This window comes from Penicillium daleae, assembly GCF_028827525.1.
Source record: "Penicillium daleae strain IBT 16125 chromosome Unknown utg000008l_segment0_segment0, whole genome shotgun sequence".
NCBI lineage: Eukaryota > Fungi > Ascomycota > Eurotiomycetes > Eurotiales > Aspergillaceae > Penicillium > Penicillium daleae.
In genome coordinates this window covers 5,840,705-5,868,537 of record NW_026623156.1, presented here as the reverse complement: position 1 = coordinate 5,868,537, position 27,833 = coordinate 5,840,705, and the positions used below count along the sequence as shown (strand labels likewise).

Below are 27,833 nucleotides of genomic sequence, written 5' to 3'. Positions count from 1 at the left end.
TGCTCTTGCCCGAATATTTACATGCTTTCCTGATTGGGACACGATTACATAATCCACTTGATCAACCGAAGGTCTCCAGGTGGACACCAACTCGTGCCGCTTCGGGAGACTTGTTTACGCCATAGCCCCGCGGTATTTGATCTGCTCGTGTACATATTGCCTGCTCATTGTTACTTTTGTCCTCGGTACATTCCACAAGGGGCGCCCTCTCCCCCTCCCTAGTGGCACGCGCGTGCCCAAGACTCCATTGTCCGAGGACGCCATGTCAATCACGTCGCGCAGCCAGAGCTCCTCCCCCGACATCTTGGGCCCTCCAGGCGATGCCGACTATCTCATTTCGTCCCCGATAAAGCCCTTCACAGGTCGCCAGAGCTGGCTGTCACCTGCGACCGTGAAAAGACAACGGACCCCCGCGAAACGGCCGCGTGTGACACTGAGTCCTACGAGAAGCGCGCATTCGATTCGCTTCGACGATGTCCTACTCCCTGGGTCGCCTACAATGAAACTTGATGGTCGCCAAAGGTCACTTTCGCCGGAGAAATTTGGACAAGATGGCAACGTGAGCCCTTGGCGTATTCGAGTCACGCTCGAGGCGACGCAGGACGAGGAGAATCAGGGCAACACGAGCCCGTCGCGTAAACGGTTACGGCCCGCGACAGTGACGACTATGGTTCCATTGAAAGACGACGGGAGTCCTTTGAAACAAAAAACGCCTGCCAAACGGCGCGGCGGTCCTCGAAAATCAAATATTCAATCACAGAATGGCTCGCCATGGCCCGGAAGTGCAGGGAATACCCCAGGGCCGGTGGGAGCTACGCCAAAAAGGAAACCGGGACGACCGCGCAGGGGTACGCCAAAGCCGCAGGCGCAAGTAATCTCGATGCTAGCAGACGAGCCCGAGGATGAGCCAGAAGAGGAGCCTACTCCAACGATAGGGCCACCGCAACAACACTTTAGTCCGATGGATATAACAGCCGATGGCAGCGCAAACCCCGATCGGCAATGGAGCCCCATGAATCTTACTACGGATGAAGGATTAGATAGCGATTCCCTCGGTGCAGATGATTTGCCTGTCGCAAACCTTCGTGCTCCAACTCCAGCACATGCGCAGAACCAGAAGACCAATACAGCTCATGAATACGGCAGAGCTACCTACGATACCCCGGTCATCGGCGCTACCGAACACCATTTTCTCGATAATGACGAGAATATACACTCGACTCCTTCCAAGATGCCGTCACCTACCCGAGAAAGACTAGGCTCATCCGCAAGATCTTCACGCCGTGGTGGCAGCACTGTGTCTCCACGTACCTACCCGACCCCAACCCCGACTTCGTCGCTGGCCGATGAAGAGAATCAACCAGGGGAGCAGGCTGTGGAGCCTCAAGACGATCCCCGAGAGACGAACACAGATCATGAGCACCAAACCGAGCCGTTGGCGGATCCCACGGACGAGCATGAAGAGTTCGACTCGATCATGGAGAGCGAAGGATTTACTATGGTTTCTCTGGACACACTGCCATCCGCGAAGCAATATGGCCTCGGGTCCAGCACCAAAGTCAATTCAGATGTTTCCAAACAAGAACGAGAGTCTGGACGTATTGGTGACCGGTTGAAGCGTAAATTGTCAGGGACAATTGATACCTTCCGCAATGATGCTCAAAGCTCGGCAAGGCCAAGCCCAGCGACCCAAACGGCCTCTCCTAAACGGCATGCCCTAGCACGCGCCGACCCGAAGCGGCATACTACGAACGCGCAAGCTCCTGTTCAGGTCTCCTACCCTGAGCTTCCTGTGACGCGTTCGCCGGAAAAGCCGCTCGACGACACACCTAGGAGAACGCCAATCAGCTTGGCCAGGGTAGTTCGTGTCGGCATGGCCCTTCAAGGAACATTCAGACCCCGCGAGGGCGAGGTCCCAGGAAGCGGCAATGCAAGTCGAAAGAAGCGCCTTGAGGGTGTCTTCAGCAGCTTTAGTCCTGCTACGCAGCGAGAATTGCGGGCTGCTCTTGGAATTGGACAAGAACTCGCGATGCGTCAAGCACTAGCAACGGAAGAGCAAGCTAGAGAAGCTGAGGAATTAGAGGGTGAAGATGTCCCTATGGATGATGACCCGATGGGGGATCGGCAAGGTGATTATCAGAGTGAGGAGGAAGAGGAGGGGGAGGAAGATGACGATGAACCCATGGTAGTATCAGTTCAACCTCGGCAGACAGTTTCCCCGCGAGCCAACACAAACGACTCAATAAGAGCACGGCAGGAGCAAGAGTGGCAACGTGAGCGCGAAATTGTCAGTCGTCATGCTAGGGACCCGATCAATTCAGGAAGACTCATACATATTGAGAGCGACGAGGAGATCCCACAAGAGGACCCCAAGGATGCCTCTGGTCATTTACAGACTCAGGTCGAGCCTATTATTGATGAGCGGCTCCTCGACGAGGGGCCAGTTTACGAGGAGGCCCCAGATGAAGTATCATTCGACGAAGAGCCTGAGAATTTTGAGCCGGATGTTGTACGTGTGTCCCGACCCGCCGCGGCCCAAACAATACATGCGGAGGAGGAGCCAATTTATGAAGATGACGACGATGGCTCTGAGGACATATGGCGACAAGATACCTTCCACTCTGAGCCTGAGCATGCACTTGTCCCGCTTCCAGTACATGATCAAAATATGGAAAAGGAGCATGGACATGTGGATGAAGACGATGATGGTGACGACATATGGCAAATGGAGGCTCGTGATCAAAGCAACCTCTCGCAACACTCTGAGAGTCGGACCCAGAGGGACGTCGTCCAGGACGCTTCCAGCCCCTGGAGGAAAGTCGCGAGCCTCTCTAGCAATCAAGATCATTTGAGCTCATCTCCGGCTTACGTGACTTTGGAGCACCCCGATGGCCTCCACCAGGTTCCAACACATATTCGAAAGCTACGCGATCAGGATGTCGATCTGTCTGCCATTCTCGCTGAAGAGGAGACCCCAAATCGTGCCCGCTACTATAATGGCACAAGCACACCGAGAGATATGCCGAGCCGCCAACCTGGAGCTCCCCTTGCATCAGCCATGAAATCCGCATCCTCTACCCGAAAGAGTCAGCGAGTGCGCCTGCAGCCTATCTCCCAGTCCAGCCCAGAAATAGGATCAGAAGCAGAGTTTAGCTATTCTCCTGCCTTTAAACACAATATCTCTCGCCAAGAGCGAATCGAAGAGGAGCGCGATGAGCCAGAAATTTTCTCTGATGCTGCTCACGGGACCGAACCCGGTTATACGGATGCCGCAGCCGCTACTCCGAAGCCTCCACGCCAATCAGACCAGGATGCCCCGGCATCAACCTGGTTCCAGCGAATTACTAGTCTCACACCTCGGTGGCTCAAAGCGCCCAACAGAGATGAGGATGACAGCTCCAGTTCGGTGGCAGCTTCCGAGGACGAATATGAGGATGATGACAAGGAGAATCAGGTGGGAGTCGCGGAGATCGAGTCAGCGAAGCAAACTCGCGAGAACTATGAACAAGCGCCTCTTTCATATCGTTCGAGTGAATCGCCTTCAAGATACCTGGAAGAGTCGGCTAGTCCTCCGCGATTGAATGGACATGGTCATGTGCCTTCCATTGAACAGGAGGAAGAGTACTCTTCTGAGCAAGGCGACTTTGATGATGTGCAAGACGATGTTTCAGAGGTTCATGCTGAAGGCAGCATCGTCAAACAGGACTTTATGGAAGACGATCTTGCCGGGGCCGACCCTGTAGAAATGGTCGATGATCATACCAAATCAGTACGGCCTAGACCCCTGCCAATATTCGGCTACTTTTCCGATGAACACTACAAAGCCCTTCGGCGCGTCTACCGAATGGCAAAGCGCTCCCCGGAACGTTTCCCCTACCACGAGGCGCCAGGGCGTGCTGAGATCATCGGTGATTGGATCTGGACCTCGGACGGCCATCATGGGGTCCCTATCACCGAGGTACAGTTTGCCATTATCGATCGGTTTGTGCATGATCTCTCGCGCGCCGACGTCGAGTATGGTGGCAGTGGGCAGGTCGAATGGACCGAAGCTGACCTGCACCGGAGATTGATTAGCATCATTATTGGCGAGCAGATCCGAGAGAATCAGAAAGCCAAGTCGGCGCGGGGGGCGTCTGTTGATACATGGCGTTGAAAGTGTACAGATGGATGTATACTTGCTTTTGATCCGGTTTTTTTTTCCTTTTGTCTTTTTATTTTGGGGGTCGTGATTGGGTCGTTGGGCATTTGGAACGGAGTCCGTGGTTCTTGTTACTTACGCCGGTGTTTTGCCTTTTCATTCTCTTGTTTTATGTTCTTTTTATGATTCCCTCACGGTTTTTCTTTTTGGACTGAGTTATGACATTGGGTTTCCCATCTTGTGTATGGACTTGACTGGTATTCGAGCATGTTGTATGTACAGGGGACCACTGTCCCCTTTGACCGCACTATACAATTGAACAATGATCATATCCCTGAAGTGGATCCTTGGGCACCTGCGAACATCTTGTATGGAGTTTCGAATGCTGCAACTTTGCCAGAAAGACCTAGCCACGGACGCTCGGATCGTCCCTCTTGCTTCCTTATTTTCCCGACGGCGAACATGAACAACGCAAGGGCGGCGATATTGTAGAGACTTGACCATAGTAACAGATCTCATAACTGCAGATTATCTCAACCCATGGAAGCCCATCTACGCCTTCTACTTCCCTAGAGGATTAACCAGTTCCACGACAACATTTTCGAAGACTTGGACTCAAACAAACGCATGTACAATTACTCACGCCTTCGAGGTACACCCGCGCAACGCGCAAACTGGGCATCCGTTGCAGTCTCGACCAAAGCTGCAGCCAGCAACGGAGCCTGGACCAACCAAAGACGCCGAGACTCTCCTGTCTCTCGCGTGGACAGCCAAGCAGGAGACGTATCTGATCGAACCCCACTTTGGTGTAAATCGCCGCTGCATGTTCGTTTTCGTCCCCTGAGGTATCGATTCTGGCAGGAACTACAGTACAAGCCTTGAGAAACGACGAAGACATTATAAATGGCTGGGAGTGGACTTCTCCGGAAGAAAATCACATTCTCTACCCATCGACCCTCATTAAGATATACTCCTTTCTTCTTTTCTTTTTCTACCTTACGGCATCTATGTCCCCACAGCGTGCCCATGTCGGTCATTACTATCGTGCAACGGGCCTTTCCCTTCGTCCTGCCCTGGAAACGTCGACTATCCACCGACAAAGGGAAAGAAAAAGAGAGCGATATCGAAATCTACACTTCCGATCGTGACTCACACGAGCACTTTCATCTCGGCACTCACGATGCCGATATCCCGGCCCCAACCTCGCTGCACTGTGACGTCTCGCACGCCCTGCATGTAGCGGTGAAGCCGGGCCCAGACCAGACCACGAGTCCGGAGGATTCTACCAGCGAGTTATCTGAGACGGACTCTGATTCGGAATCTCAAGTGGAGCATGATACCCGCCGTCTCTCGCATAGCAGTGCGTCGTCTGCGCGGGCCCGGCTTGCTCGCGTGGTGAGCTGGTCGAGTATCGTCCGCAGTCAATGTCGCTGGACGAACGAACAGGAGAAGCAACTTCTCATGGCTGAGAAGCAACTTGCCAGATGTCAAAAGGCCTGGAGCTCGGAACAGGAATTATGGCTTGCCTATGTACGTCTTTCTTTTCTCGTCGTGCTGATCTCCAATTGTGCGTGGAAGTAGATAATATCGTCTCTGCCAAGATCCCCCCCATACATACAAACCACACCTCAGCCCCTTGAACTATGAATGTGAATTTGATTCTAATGTGCTTGTCACTAAATCTAAGATTCAAACTTTGAGCAAGGAGAAAGCTGCCCATGAAGGGTTTATGCTGATGCGCACCAGACAGCAGGAGGAAGAGCGGCATCAGTTTCGCAAGGCGTGGAAGAGACGCCGGTCGTTGGAGACTACGATGGGTACCAATGAGGATTGTGAGATGACCAAGAGTGATACTAATCGGTTTATTAAATTGCGTCGCTTACAAAAGTAAGCAATGGGCGTCCACGCTGGCGACGGCGGAGTCGACTGCTTTGACATGCCAGGGTTAAGAATACCTGGCGACTACGGTACTCAGATAATACGTGGAATCTAGACTGAGATCGATAATGAAGCACATTTCGCAATATCTATACTCTCTATATAAGTCCAGTAATTAACACACTAGCGAAAAGCAGAACTCTTCCTCCCCATCGGCTACTCCCCGTCAGGATGCGGCCACTTCCTAAACAAATCAGCCACCATATCAATCGGCGCCGTCAACAGTCCCACCGCCGTCTCAAACGGCGGCTTATTCGGTGCCGTAGGATGCGATCTCGACGACACAAACATCTTCGTCCGATCCAACGACCTAGTCAACGCCTCACTCTCCGCCCTCGAAAGCTCCTCCTCCAACTGCACCAAATTCTCCCCTTCCTCCTGCTCGATATGTTTCTCCAAATCCTCCAAAAGGCCCTGCAATGCCGGCTTAAATCGCGGATCCGTCGTCGAGAGGCTCTGGAAACTCTTTAGCTGTTCTTTCAAGCCCTGGTGTTCACTGAGGTTCCTGTCGGCGAGGGCTTGTCCGTTTTTCACGTGTTTGGCGAGCGCGGGGTAGACGACGAGTTCTTCGCCGATGGTGTGGCGGGCAAGTTCCCAGATGAATTGGTTTTGGTAGCGGGTTTGTTCGTCCGGATCGGTGGATTGGAGGATCTTGTGGATGTGTGCTTCTAGTTCACGGTGGTCGTGTTTGATGGCGGGGAGGATGCGGACACGGGCTGCTGGTGCAGCGGCGGCGTCTGTGAAGGTCCGGAGAGGAGGGCCAATATTACCACGAAAAAAAGGGTGTTGAGATGGGCCGGAGGAGGTTGCTGTGTCACTGGATGATCGGGGCATGGTGGGTGTGAAACGGTTTTAGGTGGATGTATATGCGGATGCGTGAGGATGATGAGGATTGATATGTTTGTACATGCAGACTGAGTTGTGTATGTTTAAAAGTTATGCTCATCGCAAGATTAAACTACAACCTTAGATTAACGTGTTGGGTAGGACCGGCCTTTAATTCCGAGTTTCATCATCATGATATTGAGCCCTAACCCGGGGACTGAGAATGGGAGGCGATTCGATTTCCAAGGCGTGTCTCTGAGCGTGGCAATGGCTGTCACTGTAATCTCCATTTCTTATTGGCTAATATGGATGTATACAAACGTATACAGTCATTCCATGCTAAAGTACAGCCCTTAGAGTCTGTATCTAAGTCAACATACCAGTCCACCAGCGTAGTGCAATATTCCTCGAAGAGAATTCTGGACAAATCGAATGAAAATTCATTATTACAGATCACTAAATCACATATCGTCTTCGCTGCATATCCTTCACAATGAGCTTGCAATGTATCATCAAACCTCAAAAAATTACACAACTCCTCCCAGCAACTGGATCCATCCCAATATCCAAACATCACCCTCAAACCACTCTCTCAACCAAACACCAAAGCCCGAACCTCAATACTCTCCCTCGGTCTCGCCCCAACAGGCGTCCTCACATCCGTAAACGCCGTATGCGGCACCCACTGCGCAACATCCCCATCCCTGAGCCCCTTCGAATCCGAACACTTGAGGAACAACCTCTCACTGCCAGTCATCCCAGACCAATAGAACCACTTCTGCGCGGGATTAAACTGAACTCCCATCGTCTCACCATTCCGATCCGGATACCGATGCTGAATGGCAACCAAATCAGACTCCTCCACCGACGCCGCAGACGCAAATGCCAACGGCGACGACTGCACCGGCTCTGCGCTAAGCGGGCGCCAGACGTTGACGATGCGGTAGCGGCCCTGTGCGAGTGCTTCTGCCTCGGCGGGATCGGTGATGTGCAGGTTTACGCGGTCCAGGGCTGCGGCGGGTGTTTGGTCGACGTGCACGCGGTTGACGGGTTGGCGGGGCGCGTTGGGGTTTGCGCGGCGGATTGTGTGGTCGAAGAGGATGATTTTGTGGGCGTTGGGGATGTGCTGGAGGAGGAGGGCTTCGACTTCGGGGTAGTAGGTTTCGCGGATGGAGGTGTCGGAGTCGAAGGTGGTGTATGTGGTGGCGGAGGGGATGTTTTGGAGGGCTTGGAAGGAGTCTTTGTCTAGGGTGAAGGCGTCTTCTGTGCCGCGGATGTCGGTTAGGGAGACTTTCTGGGTGTCTTCGCCGTAGTTGCGTTGCGGTTGGCCTGGGGGTGGGGTTTCGACGTAGTTGAAGGGTGCGGAGTTGTCGGCCGGTGGTGCATAGAAGGTCAGGTCGGCGCTTGTTGCGCCCCTGGGGACGTAGTCTGGTGCTACTTCTGCAGGAGTAGCAGTGATAGTGGTAGTTATAGTTGTAGTCGACATTTTGACAGTCGTTGTGCTTAGGACAAGTTGCAGTTGGTGATATTCGGAGTCGCTGAGTCGATATACTTCAACACACCGAGGATCTGAGACAAGTATAAATGCAGAACAATGCAAATTGACACGCTCTGTTGAGAATTGCTATCTTCAGCAGGACACAACTATCTCTTAAATATTCTCTGGACCAACAGTCACTTTTCATGAACCGGCGTAATACGGGTCAATTAGTGAGCAACCTCGTCATTGTCGCATTTGTCATCTCGGCGAGATATGCGGAGAAGCAGCCACTCAACGGCCATTCTTGATTGCTTAACAAAGCTGATGACTCCATATCTCTCCGAAATCACCTCATCTGTTAACTTTAAGCTTGCCCGATCGCTGAGTCAAACCACGTTTTGTACAAATTATTATTCGTTTTGTTCATACTGGAGTTGTAGACTGTAGACTGGCATGGATGATTCCGATAACTAAACTTTCGCTATCCAGCTTATCAAGCCGATGGCGTCATGCCGAGGTATCCCTGATTATTCAGGTGTCGACCGCTTCTACCGCATTCGATCTATACAAACCACTGCAGAGTCTTCAGAGTAGAGTCTACCATTTGCACAGGCTGGAGGGAGAAAAAAAAAACTGAAATTCAAACAGGCTCAGTACCTGCGGGGAATGCAGGGGAAAGAAAGAAAAAAGAACACAAAAACGAAAGCGATTCTCAAATCTGAAAGTGAGAATCTCAAAGCCCACCCCCAACGCCAATTCCCATTCCAAACGTAGCCGAATCCCCGCGAGTACTCAAAGAAAAGAGAGAATAAAGAAACGCCAAACTGAGCTACCACAACTCCAAACAACACCCCAGAGACATCCCGACCCCTGCCTATCATACACTCATCCAACTATCACACCGTCAACCCCCACGGATCGCGACCACCTTTTTTTAGTGGTGGCGCGTCCGCTTACTGCTTCGCTCGCGCTCCATCCCCACAGAAGGGAACATCTCCGCACCAGGATTGGAGCGTGCGGGCTGGAGTTGCATCCCGACAGCCGACGGGAAGTCGGGGTGCAGCGAGGTGAAGCGGTCGGGGTTGGGCGGGTGCCCGTTGACTGGCTCGGACGGCAACGGCGCCACGACCATGTCGAGGAGGGAGGCGTCAATCCATCCCACCGGCTTGCTGCTGTGTAGCCGATCCACTCTCGACAGGTCGTCGTCGACCTCCTCATTGAGGAGGGAGGTCAACGGAGGCGCGTTGCCGTTCGGCCGGGCATGATAGTTGGAGAGGACATGGTAGGGCAGGGCGGGGCGCGTCGCATTCTTGTCTGCGAGATCGGCCAGTGCGCTGAGAGCGCTGTGAGCAGCCGTGCCCCGGGTCGACCGAGTAACGTGGAAATTTTGACTCGCAGTGCGCATCATATCAGTAGCACTGGGAGTACCGTTGTCCTCGTGGCCGGTGCCATCGGGTGTCTCCTCGGTTTCCGTGTTGCTGCCGTTGGTAACGGCACCAGGCCCCTGGTCTGCGCGCTTGGAGGTAGAGAAGAAGTGGACCGTCGCGACGTGGGCCTGGTTGGAGTGTGCGCTGAGCTCCTTGTCGGTGAAGAGAGATTGGATTGAGTACGTGGGGGCCGACTGTTTCTCGAGGTAGGCCTTGGATCGCTCGGCCGGGGTCACGCCGCCTGCGTCCCGTACCGGCGATCCAGTATCCTCCTCGGGCGCCTTGCGCTTGCGCTTGTTCAGTTCTGCGACGATGCCATTACCCAGCTCGTCCAGGTCAACCCGGTGACGGGTGTGACGAGTTTTGCGGTTGCCATGGAGGCCACCGGGACTGGCGGGGTTGGTGATGCTGAACTGATTGGGGTGTAGGAGAAGAGCGTTGGTGTCGGCAATGTCAAGTTGCTCCTTCTCGCGCATAAGGCGGGAGCGCTTGCTGGAGATGCTCTGTATGAGGCGCTCGCGCAAGGTGCCGGAGAGCTGGTTGAACTCCTCCTTGGCAAAGTGTACCCGGAAATCGTACTCGCGACGGTGTCGCTCAAGGCTGTTCTGGTATCGGTTCTGCGAGAGATAATGCCATGATCAGTAAAAGCAAGTAAAGAGAAGGATCGAGGATGCAATAATGTAACATCCATAAGTCATGTGTGCCAAATGAATGGAGAGAAAAACATACCATAATCTGTGCAAGGTCTGCATCCTTCTGCTCCTTGACATTATTGATCTCTTGAACAAACTTGGAGTACCAGGTGCCAGAGAGGCTGGCCATCTCCTTGGCAAATTTACCGCCGCCGACGGTTTCCTCAATCAGGTTCGCGATGTCCTCAGAAGAGTCTGGCAGTGGGCCAGCTTGGTATGGGTCGGCGTTGTTGATGAGAGTCATGTCGCATTGGAGGGAGTGGAGTTGCTGGCGGAACTGGGCATCGCGGTTCTGAGAGAAGGTAGCCGTCAAGTCGTGGAGTCGTTCCTGCAGTGCAGTTCGACGTTTATCTCTCTTGGAGAGAGTCCCAGATGCACCGGGAGGACTGGCTGAGCGGTTGCGAGAGGTCAGACCGCCATGGAGGGCAGGCCCAGCGCCGGGGGATTGGGGACCTGGTGAGTAGGCCATTGAGATGAATGAGGAAATAAGATGTGTGTAATTGCGGGAGACGCGAGGGAGTAGGCGCCAATGATAGCCGCCAAACTTGGCGCAAAAGAAGAGGTGCGAGAAGAGCGGGTAGTCGTGGTGGAATGGGTTGAAGAAACAAGAGAGGTGTGGGTGCGGGAGGTGGTCTGGAGGGGACGTCAATGAAGGCTGCCAAATCTGGCGCAGGAGGCAATCTATGAGACGAACGAGAAGTTGTGAGGGAATAAGTAGAAGGGGGAAGAAGAGAGGTTGTTCAGTCGTCAGAAAAGCAGCAGTGCTGAAGCATGCGCAACTCTCCGGGCTTGCGTTGGGTTGTCGGATCAAAGTTTGACCGGCACGAAGTAGAAGTGTGGAGTCGAAGTACTGAAGACGGTTTGGGTAGTGAGAGAAAGGAGGAGAAAGGGAGGGGGAGGAGGATGTTTAAGTGTTTTTTTTTTAGAGACCGAGAGAGAAGGAGAAAAAGGAGACCAAGGTAGCTATCCCAGGCAACGAGCGTGGACGTGTTGTTGTGATTGTTCTTGCCTTCTCGTGGAAGGAGCGTCCGATTAACCTCGCAGGTGCAGGCATCATGCAAACTTTTCTTCCTTCCCGATTGGAAGAGACCGCAGCCTGAATGGCCTGCCTCACATAAAGGATTTGAGCCTCTGGTACTACGGGCATTGAAGACTACTCTCGGATGCTGCCTCACCAGACAATTTGTCCTATGCATTCGTTCATTCACGTACGATCTTTATGGACACTCTTCCAGACATCTAAAATATAATCTCGTTGGTGTACTGGATCATGTATTTTATGTCGAAATATCCATTACCAGGAATCTAACAACCGAAACAATCATCACATCTTAACCTGCCACTGAAAGAGAAAAAAAAGGGGACCAACATCATGGGTATTCACGTTCGTTTCAATCCAACCGGGGGAAAATGCAAAAGGGGCCTCGCATGACAATGGGCTAGGCGCTAGGCAAGCAAGGCAGCGAGACAACAGTAGATTCAACAACCAACTCCGAGGGACCACTCGCCAGGGTCCGGTATGACATTTCGTCGCAGCCTCACGCTGAGGCTGCCTGGGGAAAAAGGGGACATTTTTGCTGTGCTTTAAAATTGGGTATGTGTGTAAGAAAGGGTGGGAGAATGGAAACTGTGTTTATCAGGGGACCGGAGGGTATTGATTAGTGAGTTCGTCGGATCACGAACACACCCAGCTCCACGCCGTCTCGAGGCTCACTGTCCTCGCCATAGTGTCGCTTGCGAATGCCGTCGAAGATCTCACCCAGCAGCATGGAAGAACTCACTTCCTTGTCAGGTATAAGGCCGCCTGAGCCACCGGTGGTCAGAGCCTTGTTTACCGGTGGTCGGCGGCCGTTTTGGCAATACAGGGAGAGCACCTCCTTCATCCGGGCCTTCTCTTGGTGGATGTACCATTCCACCCAGTGATCACGGTCCAGATGGACACTGGCCTTGCCGGCATCCGCAACCTGGAACTGCGAGGATGAAGAACTCAGATCCTCGCAGAGGGCAACGATGTTGGCCTTCATCGTGGCAAAGTCGTCCATCATGGCGACGGTGGAGAGCTTGCCCAGGTAACGGCCCACATCAGCGGACAGGCCGTTCACTACAACCAGCTGGCGGAGCAACGGGTCAAGAAGGGGGCCTAAGTACTGAGACTTGAAAGTCGAAGCACCCTTCTTCGTGGGATATACGAAGAGAAGCGAACCACCATCCGGAGACAGCTCGCAGAGGCGATCAACAAGGAAAGAAGGACGAGTGGCGCAGAAAACGTCGCGGTACTCCTGTGCTGATGGTGGAGGAAGGTACCGCTCAAGGACGGAGAGATGCACACTGTAAGGTGGAACAATGGGCATCGGAGCATGGGCGATCTGCCGTTGGATCGGCCCACGGTAGTCGTGATAGGCTCCTACAACGGCAGCACTGGAGAAGACGGTCGCATTGAAGTATTCATCGGCTGCCGTGGGGGAGCGAGGGGTACTAGGAGGGGAGTGGGGGAGGTTGGAGAGACTGAATTGTTCGGGGACCGCGTGGGTGACATTGATGTATGGGGAATGGCCTGGCTGCAGGTGGTTGTGCACAGCTCGGACAATGGAATAGAAGATGCTGTCGTTTCTCGGGCCGGAGATTGACTGGTCGGAGGGTCGGGGATATGGGAGTGTTTGCGAGACAATTTTGACGGCTTCGCCTCGCGGGTTGGAAACTCCCAACGATGATACTACCAGTCCAGTAAGTAACAGTCCCAACAACCGACGATTTTGAAAGTTAGAAATGACTGTCAGAAAGTTTGCTTACCAGTTACGTTGATACCATGGTCCAGCCACGATCCTACGTCCTGTTGCAAATCCATCTCGTCATGAGGACCGGGGCTGCCACCCGAGCTCGACGATCCATGGGAAGACCGGTCGGATGGACTACTCAAAGTATCAGAACGACCAGTTGACGAAGTATCCATCCCGCGACCCTCATCCATCATGGTCGAGGAACCTGGCTCCCGTTGTGGATGATCATCAAACAGCAACATTTCCGACTTGGGGTTCCACGCAACGTGGCTATCGTCCTCCGGCGGAGTGGGCGGCAGTGCAGACGGATAATCCGACTGGAACGAAGATGGAGGCGAGTTCCACGGCGAAGAAGAGGTGGACGGAGAGTGGGAGTGAGCCGTCAACGGTCTCGGCCCGCGAGACACAGTGTTGGACAAGCGCAATCGGGAATCGGCCGATCGGTTTCGCGACGGCGAGCCGGACGAGGAGCTACGTTGGTCCCAGGAGGGAAAGTTGACGGCCACGCTGCTCTTGGATAGAAATCGGGAGACGGGGGAAGGCTTTGTGCGCAGGGATCCTTGAGATGCTCGTCGGCGGAGCTTGGCTGGACTGGGCCCGTCGTAGGACGAGTCGAGAGCGGAGTGTTGAGAGAAGCGACGGTCGGTATCAATTTTCAGGGCTGTGCGGGAGGTATGCATGTTTCTTGGGTCGTTTAGGAGGGCAGTTGCAGGGCCACACCGTCCATTGCACTGTCTAGGGTTCATCCAGTTTGTCCAGTCGGTTCGGTCGAGAGGGTGGAGAGCGACAGCGGACGGCATGGGAAGGGGGAGGGAGGAGGAGGCGCGGGAGGGAGAGAGAGGAGGAAGAGGATGAGGACGAGGAGGAGGAGGAGAGTGATGAAGGTAGCTGGATGATGTCGAGAGATTTTGTGTGTGAATAAAGCAGGAAGATCGAGACAGAGAACTGGGTAGACGAGGAGGGAGCGACGAGTTGAAGAATGAGAGTAAAGGGAGGACGAAAAGAAATGAGGCGGACGTAGCGGGTACTTGGACAGAGTATGACGGGCACCGCTTGAGAAGAGGTATCTGGTACGGGAGGAGTCCAGACTCGGGCAGAGGGCCAAGTTCTAGACCTTCAGTCATCGAGTCATCGGATCCAGGTTTCGTCGTGGTCCCGATGGGGATTTTATTGAATAAGAGGACTCTCGGCTGGATCCAGGGCTTTCGCTGGGCTGTTTATCTTTTACTTGTCTACACCTTCTCTTTTGTTGTTCTTGCTCCATAATCCCACCCAGCCAGGCCGAGGGACTATGCTCGTACATCCTCTTCGTATGCCCAGTCTGCACGGTATGTATGTACAGCAGACAGAGGCTACGGCAGAAAAAAGAGGCCCAGTCTAGACACAGGGCCGTGGCGGGTGGGCCCCGTGACTTAGCCCGTGATTGGCTGGTCAGGTGCCCCGTCTGGCCCCGTTGGGCGGTGGCTTTCTGGTCCAAAGCCTGGCCAAGTCCCACTCGGGGGCGATCATCCTCCGTATGTACGGAGTCTCGTTGCACAGTGTAGCACTCCTCTACGGAGACAGAGTGCCGTGGAGTGTGTGCACTGCAGCACTACTCATACTAATACTGGAAAATCCTTTTTCGCATCGAGTTGATGAACCGGGGTCCGATCATTAATAGGATGGGCCCCCTCCTCGCTTCTTCTTTCAGTGCACTGACATGAAACTATAGCAGTTATATTAACAGCTGTTTCCCTCCTCGACATTCCCTCCTGTCATTACCTGAACCAAGGGCCTTCGACTTTTGAGGAAATCTCTTTCCTCTGGTTGCCGACCAATCCGACAGGCAACACAGTTGGACCATCCGAGTTATCAACTTCATTGCTCAACCACGACTCCAGTATCTACCCTCTGTACTCCGTACCTACCCAAATTTCCGATCTACCCGAGAAACCCAGCATGTATGCACACTCATTAACTGCTATGCCGTCCTCCCTGATCTAGCACCCCCATTTCTGGTTCACAGACGTTTCCGGCCAGATCGGGCGATTTCGCCACTGAGGGGGAGGGTCAGGCCTCCCTTGGGTTTCCTGCACTACTTTTCCTTTTGGCGTCGCGGGGCTGGTCCCAGTAGCCAGGTAATAGACAAGCCTGCCTGGTATGTCCGAGGTGTGCGAACTCTGTTGGTCAACTTGGTATATTCTGCCCTTTTCGAGTCACCTGCAGTGGTATGATTTGATCGAAGCGGGCTTGGTATCCCTGGTTGCCAAAGGTAGTTATTGACGGCACCGGCCCTTCCCCCCAGCGGCCTGGGTGATCATAGCTTCCTTCAGTACTATAACCAGCCCACTATTATCGCCATTTAATATAGTTTTACTCATGTTGAATGGACCGTTTAATCGCTCGGTATACCTTGCGAATGGATGTATTGATGGTGACTTTTCATCTTCCAGAGTACTTCCCTAAACAGATACACATTGATTTCCAATAGATGAGTATGTACTCGGTACTCTATTCCCTCGGTATATTCCACTGCCACTGTACTACATAAACTCCGTACTATACATATGTTCCTCTTCTTTCCCCCAGAAACCCTGGCCCCTCCATCATCGATCGGATCAGTCTGGCCGAGTGGACACTAAAGCACAAATGACAGGGGCCCCTCCCTGATCCCTGCTTGTCTGGAGTTAAGTTCAAATCCACTCTTCTTTCTTCAGATATTAAATTAGATTAAATTAGTCAATTTGTCCCCATCAGTCAAGCATTTCACGTTTTTCACCATCCAACAAGTTTGCAGCCTACAAGGTTCAACATCGTTGGACCGTTTTAATTTCCACCGTTGGCCACGATCTGGTTCGCCGTCCAGGGTTATTTCCCCGGCTCCACCGAAGGGTCTCGGATAGAGTAGAGTCTTGCCACTTCCCGCGGCACAGAAAACGTGTCAGCTCTTACGTGGGAGAGTTTTGAGATACGAGGCACGAGGATGGTCGACCACGGACCACTGATCGCTGGGATGTTTATTAAGTGTCGCGATTAGATGGGCTTTTCAAGTTTTGCAAGGCCGCCGTGGATTCTATCCATAGTGTACTCCCCATATAGTTGTATCCATAATACTGAGTCCCAGAGGCGGGATGATGTGGAAATTGGTGGCAGAGTAGACAGTGTAGTAGGAGAGGAGTAGGGTGTTCAGAACAGATTGTACGGCATTTGAACGACCTAAGAGAGTTGCAGGAACAGGATGAGAGACAGCATACTTGTTTCAATTATCATTATAATTAGTATTTTATTAAGCTGGTAGTAATTGTCACCGTCAAATCAAGCACAATTGCGAACCCTTGGCAGCAAATAGCAGATGATAGGTGGCATGGTAGATGGTAGATGGCAGCTGGTTGGCACTCGCGGGATCGCACAAGACGACCACAATTTACGGTACGACGACTGTGGCCCGGCGCCGTGCAACCAGGATTTCCCACGCTGCCCGACATGTCCCGGTGATGGAGATTGATCGACCAATTTCGGATCATGGTTGCATGCCCATCACCATCATGGAGGGGTCGCGGGGGCAGCGACAGCTGCCCCGGTCGATCCTTGCGTTGCGAGAATTCTCGCGGTCGCAAATCGGTAAGGAGGGGGAGGGGGAAGCCGGGAGCGGGGAGGACGCCATGTGTCTGCGATATCGAGAAAATGCAGTTGAATTTCCATGGTCTCCGCACCCCCAAGACTCCAATCCGCGGGAAAAGGTGCCAAGATGCCCTTTCCAAGAGCCGAGCCAGCTTCCGCGGTGAGGGATTCGGTGTCAAAGATGAGTTGCACCGATGGAGAGATGATGTTAAATATACATGGCCATGTACAAAACATGCCCATGACAACCCTCCGGGGGCCATTCATGAGGTCATGGAACGGCGGCGAGACTGAGTTGGTGTGCTGCCACCCAATGGCTGACGCATTTCCTGAGAGCAGTTCCACGAATTCCAGACGAGGGACGACCGATAACGTTGCTCCTCGCGGCTAAGACGAACTTGTTTCCGAGCGAAACTGGAGGGTTTCCCGGGGATGGTACAGGTAGACACGGAACGTTCGCAGACGGTGTTCGAGGCCTTGACGAGCGTTGGAGTAGCGAGGGTCGAGCTGTCCAATGTGGTGCGAAGCTCGTGGCACTGGCGGACGAGCTGCTGAACACCCTCGGCGAGACGAGCGGCGCGGTCCTCAATTTCGGGCCAGAATGCGTCGCCCCAGAATGGGTCTTCGCGCACCGCGGTCTCCAGAGCGGCCAGCCAGCAGTCGAAGCCGGAGCGGGGCCCAGCCAGTAGGGCCGCCACGGTGACGAAACGGATTGTGGGTTCGGAGTGCAGGACATGCAGGACGATACAGGCCGGGCACCGCGCGGTCAGGTACCAATCGTGCTCTTCCGTCAGGATACACGCGAGCCAGGCGAAGGCACTGCGGGCCTCGCCCCTAAAGGCACGCTCGGGTTCGGCGCCCTTCTTGCTGGGCAGCGCGCGGGCAGCGACTCGTTCGGCTTGGTGGTTGATCAGGAAGAGGGGGACCAGGAGAGTATGTATGATATCGCGATGGAGGCGGAAGGACTCTTGCTCGGCGGAGCTGCATAGGTGGCGGTGGGTAGCGCAGAAGCTGGGCCCTTCCATACCGCAATCTTGGCGGCGGAGTTGTTCCCGCATGGCGCGAAAGGCCTCATTGCGTTCCAACTGGAGGAGATCGCGGGTGGAAACCCGAAAAGGGGAAGTAGCTTCGCAGCTCGACATGTTCGGCGAGGTCGTGTGTGTAGTAAATAAGATACTCTCCCCTTTTTGGTTGCTTCTTTTTGGGAAGGGTTATATGAATGTGATCTGGAATGGGGTCGACCAGATTAGAGAATCATGTCGATAAGATGCGATCATAGGAGAGATTGGGCCCTCAGGGGGGGGGGGGGGGGGGAAAGGAAGTAAAGAAACAGCGAGATCGTGTGGGGAGGAATTTTAGGGAGACCGGATGCGGGCAGGACTTTATTATAGCCCAAAACTGGTGAGCTTAAAAAGGTCGGGAAGGGCCCTTCCCCCCTTAACGTCATGAAGGCGAGTTGAACGGGGATTGCAGATCGAAGCGCGCAATTTGCCTTTGGAACGGGTGCCAGGCCAAGCTGGGGCAGGACTCGCAGTCTCTCAGGGTCAAGTCCAGGGTCGACGCAGTCGATCGTAATGGAGCTGGGGCCCACTGCTGACGACCACAGACGGTGTTCTGTAGTGTTATTGGCGGAGATGGTCGGAATGGGTGGGGGCAAGTGGACAGGCTTCCAGAGTCTGGCCGGTCTGGACGAAGTCTCTTGGAGTCTCGTTGAAGTCTCTTTGGCGTGGTATCATCTGGCTGGTGGTGGTGTGCTGTTGTACTTGGGCTCTCGTGGCGGTGACCCTGGCCAGTCTGCTACCGTGCCTTCGTGCCCTTTGGAGCCCTTTCTATACTTCGAGATAGCACTCGTTCCCCCTATCCACTCAGCACGTTGCATTTGCCCTATCTATTAAGCCACTGAGACGCCTTGATGTCTTTGATTCCGTTCTGATATCTCTTTCCGACTCGCTCACCGTGCAACCAACTGTAACGATGCATCGTCCAGACGGTGATCACCAGTGCCAGCGTGGCCAGGGTCCGATCCTCGCTACTTTTCATTGACGCCAACAATGAGGGGAATGCTCTCAAACTTGATAGGCAGATTCACGATATTGATACGGGCGCGGAAGCAGAGCTAGCAAGCTCCTCCTCCCGATCGGCAAGCCCATCGCGGCCCAAGAGTCCAACCCCCCTCCCCTCCCTCTTCCATACCCAATGGCCTCGGGGTCTGCCGGGCAGCCCCTGATGGTCACGATATCTCGGTTGCGGGTGGGCGAACGCTATCTGACCGCTAATCGGCGAGCGATCCAGAATCTAGAAGCCTTCGAGGGGGTGATCCCTCCCGACTCGAGCCAGTCGATAAACAAAGGACTCCATCGGGCCATGCTTAACAAGTCAAGGATTGACAGGGTTCCCTTTGGCAGCCCAGATCGGGATGGATTCGGTGGAACCGCACACTCTCATCTCTCTGTTCTTGATTTTTATTATTGCGCGAAGTTGATTATTCTGCGTCGTCATGTTTGTTTCCCTTTGGTGCGACCCTCTGGTGATCCTCTATTCCGATACATGGTGGAATGGAGAAGATTCGTCAGACATCCCTCTTTTTATTAATCGCAATGATGGCACGGCCTGGAGAGGAGGGGAAATGAGGAGAAATCCAAAATCCAAAATGGATATTCAAGTGGAACTCGGCAGACTCCGGACTGGCCATGATCTTAGGAGGAGCAAAAAAGTCTCAAGTCCTGTTCATGTTCGCCCAAGAGAGTTCAACTTCGATTAACTGGATTAGATTACTGTGCCACCCTGGTTGACCACGTTCCTTCGCTTATCGAGGAGAAGCTTAATCTTTCTGAGATTATTAGAGTTTCTCCTAGGTTCCCGGTTATACATAGAGTAGCGGTTTACTATGGCATCTTCTCCCCCAAACTTACTACAGTGGAGTGGAAATATATCGAGTACGTGGTACATACTCTGTCCTCCGTAGTGTGGTCGTCATGACAGCACGACATATGATGGCATACATGCTCGATCCGGAGTACATGGGTACACGCAGACTCCACGCGGCCACACGATGTCATGCGGGGCCACTTTGATGTTCCGCACTTCCACTGAAATTGGGCTAGGGTTAGGGCAACTATTGTAGTGTGGCTAAAGCCGATAACGGATGAGAGGTAAGATATGAGCTGCCATACAGAAGTACAGGCCAACTTTAGATAGAGGTGGCAAGACAGAGCAAAAAGCCGATTATTTAATCAGTTGCTAGCCAATTAGATAGTTTTAATGGCATCACGTCAGGAAATCCGATGAAGATGTGTCTTGCGCAACTACTCCGTATGCTGCACGGGATAGGTAGTTGACCACGGGGTACATCGGAGAACAATATAGAAATGAAGCAGTCGTCAACAGATAAGCTCAAACTTGGCAGCAAGCATTGAAAGACAGAAAGACACAACGGGAAACTTCACCCAATTGTCCTTCAGGGGCTGGCATTTGGCCAAGGAGATCTTACACCTCAGGCAGGAAGACATAAGACGAGGGCGGTGAATCACACCAGTGGCAGAAATGGCCAATCACCAATGAACAGTTTCAGGCGGTCAGAATCAGGCACAATTCGGGGTCTTCCGCGCCCCACCAAACAGTCTAAACGGCCCAAACAGTTCAAACGGTCGTCGATTCTTGCTGGACGATGTACTCCGTACATCCTGCAGCACACTCCATATGTTATATGCGATGGACTGTCCTCATCTTTGATCTACACAACCAATTGTATCCATATGCCTGGCCCTTCACCCAAATAAAAACCACCCTGCCTCTGTGCGCGCACCTGGCAAGTCGCGGACTAGGGCCGGAATGAACACCCATGGCACGCTAGTTGGGTGGTGGCTGCTACTGGCAATCTGCGAACACCAGTTGCCAAGGTCTCTCGTCCAAGTATTCGCCTTGGCCCTGCCAAGTTCTGTCGCGCTTCCTGACTCTCGCACTTTCCTTGCTCGACTTTCATCTGTTCTCGAGCCCCCCTTAGGTGGTTCTTTCCCTCAAACGCGACCACAAACTGCCAGTGACTCCCTCGTTGTCCAGTGCAGAACTACATTCGTTTCTTCTTCTTCTTGCATTTCCAATCATTCACACAGAATTTTTACGAGCATTACGATCTATAGAGATACCCGAATTCCCGATCGCATCTTATCATTGACCATTGACCATGCTGTCCTCCCTCGCGCTCTCCGCGGTCCCGTTGCTGCTGGCCGGCCTGCAGGCTGCGACTGTGGGCGCGATTCCAACCATTTCGGCGGTCGGATCCAAGTTCTTCTATGAAAATGGAACACAGTACTACCTCAAGGGTACGTTGGGCCAACCTTCGCATCGCACTGCCCCGGAAATTCCGTGTTGCTAACTGGGCTGGCACTGGCAGGTATCGCCTATCAGTTGACTCCCAACGATCCGCTTATCGACACTGCCCAGTGCGAGCGCGATATCGTGCGCATGTCCGAGCTGGGCGCCAACGCCATTCGAGTGTACCACGTGGACCCCAATGGTGATCACAAGGGCTGCATGACGGCCTTTGCGGATGCTGGCATCTACCTCTTCGTTGATCTCGATACCTTCACAACCCAGATCGAGCAGGTAAGGGCTATATGATTTCCTGTTCCTAGTGAAACACAAGTTGGCACTAATCATCATCCACATTTCGCGTATAGACCTCCCCTCACTGGAACGAGACTCAATTGGACCGCTTCAAGGAGGTCCTCGATGAGTTCCAGCAGTTCGAAAACACTGCTGGTGTCTTTGTCGGCAATGAAGTCCTGACCACGACGAATGGCTCCCACGCTGCCCCTTACGTTCTGGCGGCTGCCCGCGATATCAAGGCGTACCGAGATCAGAAGGGTTACCGCCAGATCCCCGTCGGTTATTCAGCTGCAGATATCGCCGACCTTCGCCCTATGCTCCAGAACTACGTTGCGTGCTCCAAGAACGAATCGGAGCGTCTGGACTTTTACTCGTTGAATGCCTACGAGTGGTGCGGCCAGTCCAGCTACGAGGTCTCGGGATACAACATGCTGCAGAAGAATGCTACGGACTACCCCATTCCCATCTTCTTTTCCGAGACGGGCTGCAACACCCCTGCACCTCGAACCTTTGACGACCAGGACTCTATCTTTGGCTCGAAGATGTCTGGTACTTGGTCTGGCGCGATTATCTACGAGTGGATTGAGGAGACCAACGATTATGGTCTGATCAACTACGGCCCCTCGGTCAGCGCTGCGACCAACACCATTGTCGAAGATGGCTACACCCGCAAGGGCACACCAACCCCGGTGTCGCCTGACTTTGCTAACCTCAAGTCCCACTGGGCGACGCTGAACCCGACTGGAGTTGCTCTGTCAAGCTACAAGAAGGAGACAGGCAGTATTTCCTCCATTGAGTGTCCTGCTTATACCTCCGGCGGCTGGGCGGTCGACCCGAGCTCCCTCTCCCCACCCTGGGACAGACCTACAAGGAGGAGAAGTCGGGAAGTGCTGCCACGGCTTCGGGCAAGGGCTCGACTGCCTCTGGTACCGGCGCCAGCGCAAGCTCCACCAAGAACGCTGCCAGCACCTTTGGAGTCCACGGCTCCTCGGCTCCCGGTCATCTCCTGATGATTTCTATGCTGCTCTCCGCTGGCGTGGGAGCCGTTGCCCTTTGGCTGTAAGGGAGCGAGTCGAAGTACACTGCGCTTTTGGCTGGCAGTGATGTGAATTAACCTTGTATCAATACGCATTCTTGCTATAACAGGATAGACATGAGTTTATTTGAGACCTACACAGTACACCAAGTGTCTCTGTCTCTAACAATTCAATTACATTCATCATAACATTTTCAGCTGTCAAGAGAAGCGAGAAGTAATAAGCTAATCCCAGGCCATATGTCAATGCATCCTTCCTGAGCTGCTGTCTAGTTATTACCGGGCAGTCTTGACGATACACAGTACGAAGTACACACAAACGAATTTTGATTCAATGGAATGGATAGAGTCTCTATTAAGCAGGGTAAGACATTAGGTATTTATCTCGTCCAGTCGTTCGTTCATACAATCCATCCCAACAGGTATAGAAGTACAATGCGCGAATCCACCATCCCATGCCCCTATAGTGACAGGCGGAGTCGCCAGAATCCATCCAGGCAACTTGGCCCCCATCAACCATTGCGGAAGGTCAACCCTTCGATCCCGCGGATATGCACATCGAGACTGGGCAGTGATAGATGTGGTGTCACACGCTTGGCCTGCATAGGCACCTCCAGCTCCGAGATTGACCGATGGATCACATCGACCTTATGCTCATGCCCCCAGGCCTCATTGGGCTCGCTATCACTATCCACATCGGAGAATCCAAAGTCGAAATCAGACACGGACGAAGACTCGTCTAAAAAAGCCTCTTCCTTCGGCATCCCCGGCTCCTCTAGCTCGTTCTCCTCCTCGACGATTACCTCTTCCTCCAGCTTCATCTTCCTCCCCGGCTGCACAATCACCGCCTCCCGCCGCCGCCTCTTCTTCTCATCCTGCTCAACCTCGGAACAATGCAACACAATCTCCCCGCCTTTGCCAGAGACCTCCCGCATCGCCGAAGCAAAGCTCTTCATCACCCGGCGCGCAGGCGGCCTCTTCTCCGGCTCCGCGGCCAACATCGCCCTCAGGACGATCAACATCCGCGGCACGGCGTGATACGCACGATCACTACCCCGGTCCCGCCGACATCGCTTCAACGCATCGCCTTCTAGCAGTGCGATCCACGATTGCACCTGGACCGCGTTGCGGTCGAGATGGAACGATGCATCTGCCATACCGCCGCCACGACCTGCGGAGCGGTTGCGGGCGGAGCGGTGCGAGGCGAAGGAGGAGAGGCTTCGCTTGCAGAGGTGCGTGATGATGTCGAGGATGACTGCTGCGAGGGAGAAGAGGTCTGCTGCTCCTGGGTTTGTTTGGGTGGAGTGCCATGTGTGGAGGGGGGGGTTTGGAGGGTGTTGATGCGGGATTGGATTGGGGCAGTGGGGGATGAGTTTGGCGGGAAGGGGGTGGAGAGGCGAGGGAGGTTGTTGATGCCACTGAGGAGGCGGAGTAGGAAGAGTCGGATGATTTGGAGGAGTTGGACAATGTTAATGATGGTGTGGAGAGGAAGGCTCTGGATTTACTCCAGAGGCCGCTGCGGTGGGGTTTGAGCCCTGTGCTGCGCGTGTTGCGCGAGTTGTCTGTGTAGGTTGATGTTGAGGCCGCGGAGGATGAAGAGGAAGAGGAGGAGATGGCGAGGGAGAAGCGCGAGGGTGATATGCGGATTACCGTGCCTTTGGAGGCGGCCGAGTCTGGGCGTGCGTAGTCGGGAGACAAAGGGGGACTACTCTCTCTGACAGTTGATAGGGGTTGTTGAGATGGCTTCTTGCGGCGTCCTGTACGGCCGCCGGAGGGAAGGAGGGTTTTGCTGGGGACAGAGGGTTGGATGGTTGGTGCTGCGCTGCGCACCCAGCGTTCTGGCGCCGAGTATTGGTATGCCTCTAGGTCATTGAGTCGGGGTGGTGGGAAAAGCGTGTCTAGAGCTTGGAATTGGCCAAAGTAGATCTTGAAATTGGGGTCGACGTGGATGTTGGATGGCCGAATCGCAGCGTGCGCGTGGCCACGGGCATGAAGCCATGCCAGAGCCGATACGAGACAATGCGGCCAAGCGATCAAGGTCTGGCGACGAAATTCCTTGGACTGTTGTTTGAATGTCGGTGGTTCATCCGTCAGGAAGCTGTAGAGAGTGCGGTCGATTTCCGCGCCTGTGAAGAGGGCGCAGACGGTATCATCGACGAAATACGAGGCGTAGATCGAGATGAGATGTGGATGCACCAGCTTGCGCAGACCTCGAATCTCCTCGAGCACCTCTGCCGTGGAAAAGAAATGCGGTGCGCCGCCGACTTGGACCTGCGCACGCAGGTACATGCGACATACCGCACCGGCGAGCACGACCTTATCGGCGGAGTCCTCCCGGCCCTGGACGCCAATCGCCGTTTGCACAGCTTCCACCGGCACGCCTTCGTTCTGCGTGTATGTGACATGCTCGCCTTCCGCCAGTCCACGCACCAGATACCGCCATTGGGCATGGAAAAACTCGGTGTCGAGGGCGAGATCGTTCCCCACCGGCGAGAGACACAGCCGGTCCACGTTCTGCTCGGCAACCGGGAGATCATCGTCATCGCAGGATGCGTCGACGAGGGCAAAGATGCGATCGGGGATACCAATGGCCTCTAGGATTAAGAAGAGACGGCCCGCTTTGAGCAGAATCCATTCCATGTACGTCTCGCTAGTGAGACCCTCGCCCCAGCGTGGGAGGTCAAAGAGGCGCGGGACGTTCTCGGGGCGCAGGCGGCTCACGACATATTTCGTGTCGAGAGTGGCCTTAATCCGGTCCTCGGGCCACCAGATGGAGGTGGGCTCGTAGGGGTAGGGTTGAGCCATGGTTGTTGAAGCATCATTCATAGAGAAGAGGGTTAGAAGGAAAAGAATGAACGACTAAGAGTGGGTAATAGTAGTACAGCAGAAGAGGAAAAGAGAGTGCGGAGTGTATATAGAGCGCGGTGCACCGAGCGACTGGGGTTCACTATAAAACCCCGATCCACCACGATATTATTAAAATCGTCAACGGCAAGGTATGACATTCACGCCAGGTTCGAGCGCTGTCTCCATTTTTTCACATTGATTACATTGGCGTTTACCCTCCCTCTGGGCCAACGGTCAACTTTGTTCTGGAGTGGTCCTCGGAGTGGCACTGGACGCCTACTGGCCGAGAGCGATGCTTATCTGGACCTCCGCAAGGGGAGCTCCGGAGTTCAGTCGATAGTTTGGGAAAGAGCATGATTAGTTTCACTATTGGTGATGAGCTAATGTGGTCAGCATTTAATGATCCAGTTTTGATAGCGGCTTCCGCGTGGAATTTGGTCCAAGACTCGAGTGTTCAATGTCCATTGTACTGCCCAGAGGCAGAAGTACCGAGTCGCAGCAGCAAAGCGTATCCTGGTAAGCTGCCATGCATCGATGATCCTTTCCCCCCTTGGACAAAGCCAAGAGATGATGGATCGCGTGGAAGATGTATGGCCATCACTTCATCGCGCTGTTGTCGATTTACAGTCCTGCATTAAGGCCATGGGCCTATCACAGCCCACAAGCTTATCAGTGCATATTCGTTGGTCCCACTTCAGCCACTAGGGCCCCACATGCATACAGCCGATTCAATCATTCACAACTTTACTGCGGATGATGATGACTTATTGTGATTTCTTTTCTTTTTCTTTTTTTCTTTTCAACCGACACAACAGATAAGAGGCTTGGCTCCTGCATGACAGCCTTCTCTTCTTCCATTCGGACCTTTCTGACGGGCCGAAGCCAGTCAGCTTTCTTGCAAGGAAGCAATTCCGATAATTGAACGCCATCCGCAACCTCGGGATGGGCTAATGCTCGCTCCATGGAGAAATAAAGAAATTACTTTGCGCATGCAAAGCATGCAGGATGGCCGATGATCACCATCGCCATGGATAGAATATACTGTATCATAGGGCTTTTGGATACCGGAGAACTATTGTTCGCCCGGTCCTACCCCGTGGTTGGCGGTGCTTAGAAGGGCGCGCTGACGACGCCACAATGCAACAAGCAGACAGCAATCTACGTAATTTGTAATTTCCTCCACGGAGACAGACAAAGCGATTGTCAGCCCATTGTAATCGTATCATTATTACTAAACACAACTAAATTCTCTCATTGTCACTGGATCTATGGCACGGTACCCTGTCTTCTAACTAATGCTCTCCATACTCTCTGAGACTCTGACACTCCCCAGTAATCCGCCAAGTCGGTTCGAACCCCCCACTTTGGGCATGGCCCGGGGCCGCTAGGCTTCTGGGCCATAGATTGCTTTTACTTCAAATCACTTCCATCACCCAGAGAGTCTGGCTGACTCGAAAAAGTCACACCGTGTGGCGTTACTGGCATCCCGTGCACAATAAAGCGTCCCGTCTGGTCGACCAATCTATCATGGTTTTGCTTATTTTCGAGGGTAGACCGCGTCATGTTGGCAAGTAGATGCCAAGATGAAATCGAGGGAGTATTATGATCCAAGATGCCATAATAGACTTTGGAAAAATTGCCTATAGTCAATGTACCCCCTGTGTCAGTATTGACGGCTGGCTGCATCGCGTCAGGACCTTATCTGCAAATTGAACTCCAAGGAGAAAAACCGGGAACTCGGCCGCTTCGCGACTATTGACTTCAATTGGCCTTGATTCCATTGCGCTAGCTTGATATTAGCCTCGGAGAACCTCTCCAGATAACTTATCTTTGTGCAACTGTTTACCGGAGTCGAACTTGACGTTTCATCCTTTGAGATGACACTATGTTCTTGGAGCTGGAGGACAACGACCCATATCGAGCGAGTTGTACGCATATCCCGCAGGCCTGTCATTTATATCGACATGGTAAAGGCAAAATCCCCTAACTGCAGATCAACTTTCAATAGTCGCTATGTGATCCAAGCTTTTTGGGTTGTGCATCTGCATATGTCCCAGTCGGGGAATGAAAAGGGATGCCACCCCCGTATTGATCGAAGGATCATCTTTGCTTCTCGAACAGTGGGGCTGATCGTCCAGAACCATTGCCTCTATTTAAGCATGAAATATGTTTATCACACTGACCATCTTTTCATAGTGTATCCACACGCCTTTTTTCTTTTTGTCGATCATGGCGCTCTCCCCAGAGGTCTGTTGGGGAAAGGATCTTCATAGAGCCCTCAAATGTGTTTTTGGGTGTTAATTGTGGACTAGGATGATGTAATCCAAAATGATTCAGTTCTCGGATTGGCATCGGGCCACCATTAGGTGCAAGTAACTGTTGTAGAAGGCTTTCGATGTCATTTTCAAAGGTTTGATCGGGTTGGTTGTATTTAAGGTACATGAATGCGATGCCGTTCTTGGTAT

The 27,833-nt window shown here is 53.3% G+C and overlaps 9 protein-coding genes across 9 annotated transcripts; 3 read left to right on the top strand and 6 right to left on the bottom strand.

Moving 5' to 3' along the window:
- Positions 1–262: 262 nt before the first annotated feature.
- Positions 263–4,153, top strand: N7458_010601 (putative AT DNA binding protein; the record flags this gene model as incomplete). Its single annotated transcript, XM_056913983.1, has 1 exon — positions 263–4,153. One exon carries the CDS (start codon positions 263–265, stop codon positions 4,151–4,153), a length of 3,891 nt encoding a protein of 1,296 aa, XP_056762832.1.
- Positions 4,154–5,041: 888 nt separating this feature from the next.
- Positions 5,042–6,029, top strand: N7458_010600 (uncharacterized protein; the record flags this gene model as incomplete). The annotated part of the gene is made up of 2 exons (XM_056913982.1): positions 5,042–5,668; positions 5,826–6,029. The coding sequence occupies 2 exons, from the start codon at positions 5,042–5,044 to the stop codon at positions 6,027–6,029; spliced, it is 831 nt and encodes a 276-aa protein (XP_056762831.1).
- A 203-nt stretch (positions 6,030–6,232) lies between these two features.
- Positions 6,233–6,910, bottom strand: N7458_010599 (HHE domain protein; the record flags this gene model as incomplete). The annotated part of the gene is made up of 1 exon (XM_056913981.1): positions 6,233–6,910. The coding sequence occupies one exon, from the start codon at positions 6,908–6,910 to the stop codon at positions 6,233–6,235; it is 678 nt and encodes a 225-aa protein (XP_056762830.1).
- A 583-nt stretch (positions 6,911–7,493) lies between these two features.
- Positions 7,494–8,387, bottom strand: N7458_010598 (putative methyltransferase; the record flags this gene model as incomplete). Its single annotated transcript, XM_056913980.1, has 1 exon — positions 7,494–8,387. The coding sequence occupies one exon, from the start codon at positions 8,385–8,387 to the stop codon at positions 7,494–7,496; it is 894 nt and encodes a 297-aa protein (XP_056762829.1).
- A 928-nt stretch (positions 8,388–9,315) lies between these two features.
- On the bottom strand, positions 9,316–10,969 carry N7458_010597 (Sds3 domain-containing protein; the record flags this gene model as incomplete). Its single annotated transcript, XM_056913979.1, has 2 exons — positions 9,316–10,425; positions 10,538–10,969. 2 exons carry the CDS (start codon positions 10,967–10,969, stop codon positions 9,316–9,318), a joined length of 1,542 nt encoding a protein of 513 aa, XP_056762828.1.
- Positions 10,970–12,158: 1,189 nt separating this feature from the next.
- On the bottom strand, positions 12,159–14,077 carry N7458_010596 (uncharacterized protein; the record flags this gene model as incomplete). The annotated part of the gene is made up of 2 exons (XM_056913978.1): positions 12,159–13,213; positions 13,291–14,077. The coding sequence occupies 2 exons, from the start codon at positions 14,075–14,077 to the stop codon at positions 12,159–12,161; spliced, it is 1,842 nt and encodes a 613-aa protein (XP_056762827.1).
- A 3,063-nt stretch (positions 14,078–17,140) lies between these two features.
- N7458_010595 (uncharacterized protein) lies at positions 17,141–18,019 on the bottom strand (the record flags this gene model as incomplete). The annotated part of the gene is made up of 1 exon (XM_056913977.1): positions 17,141–18,019. The coding sequence occupies one exon, from the start codon at positions 18,017–18,019 to the stop codon at positions 17,141–17,143; it is 879 nt and encodes a 292-aa protein (XP_056762826.1).
- A 3,041-nt stretch (positions 18,020–21,060) lies between these two features.
- On the top strand, positions 21,061–22,548 carry gel6 (putative 1,3-beta-glucanosyltransferase; the record flags this gene model as incomplete). Its single annotated transcript, XM_056913976.1, is given in 4 exon segments — positions 21,061–21,199; positions 21,271–21,482; positions 21,557–22,265; positions 22,283–22,548. 4 exon segments carry the CDS (start codon positions 21,061–21,063, stop codon positions 22,546–22,548), a joined length of 1,326 nt encoding a protein of 441 aa, XP_056762825.1.
- A 485-nt stretch (positions 22,549–23,033) lies between these two features.
- N7458_010593 (protein kinase domain-containing protein) lies at positions 23,034–25,326 on the bottom strand (the record flags this gene model as incomplete). The annotated part of the gene is made up of 2 exons (XM_056913975.1): positions 23,034–23,779; positions 24,027–25,326. 2 exons carry the CDS (start codon positions 25,324–25,326, stop codon positions 23,034–23,036), a joined length of 2,046 nt encoding a protein of 681 aa, XP_056762824.1.
- Positions 25,327–27,833: the final 2,507 nt, after the last annotated feature.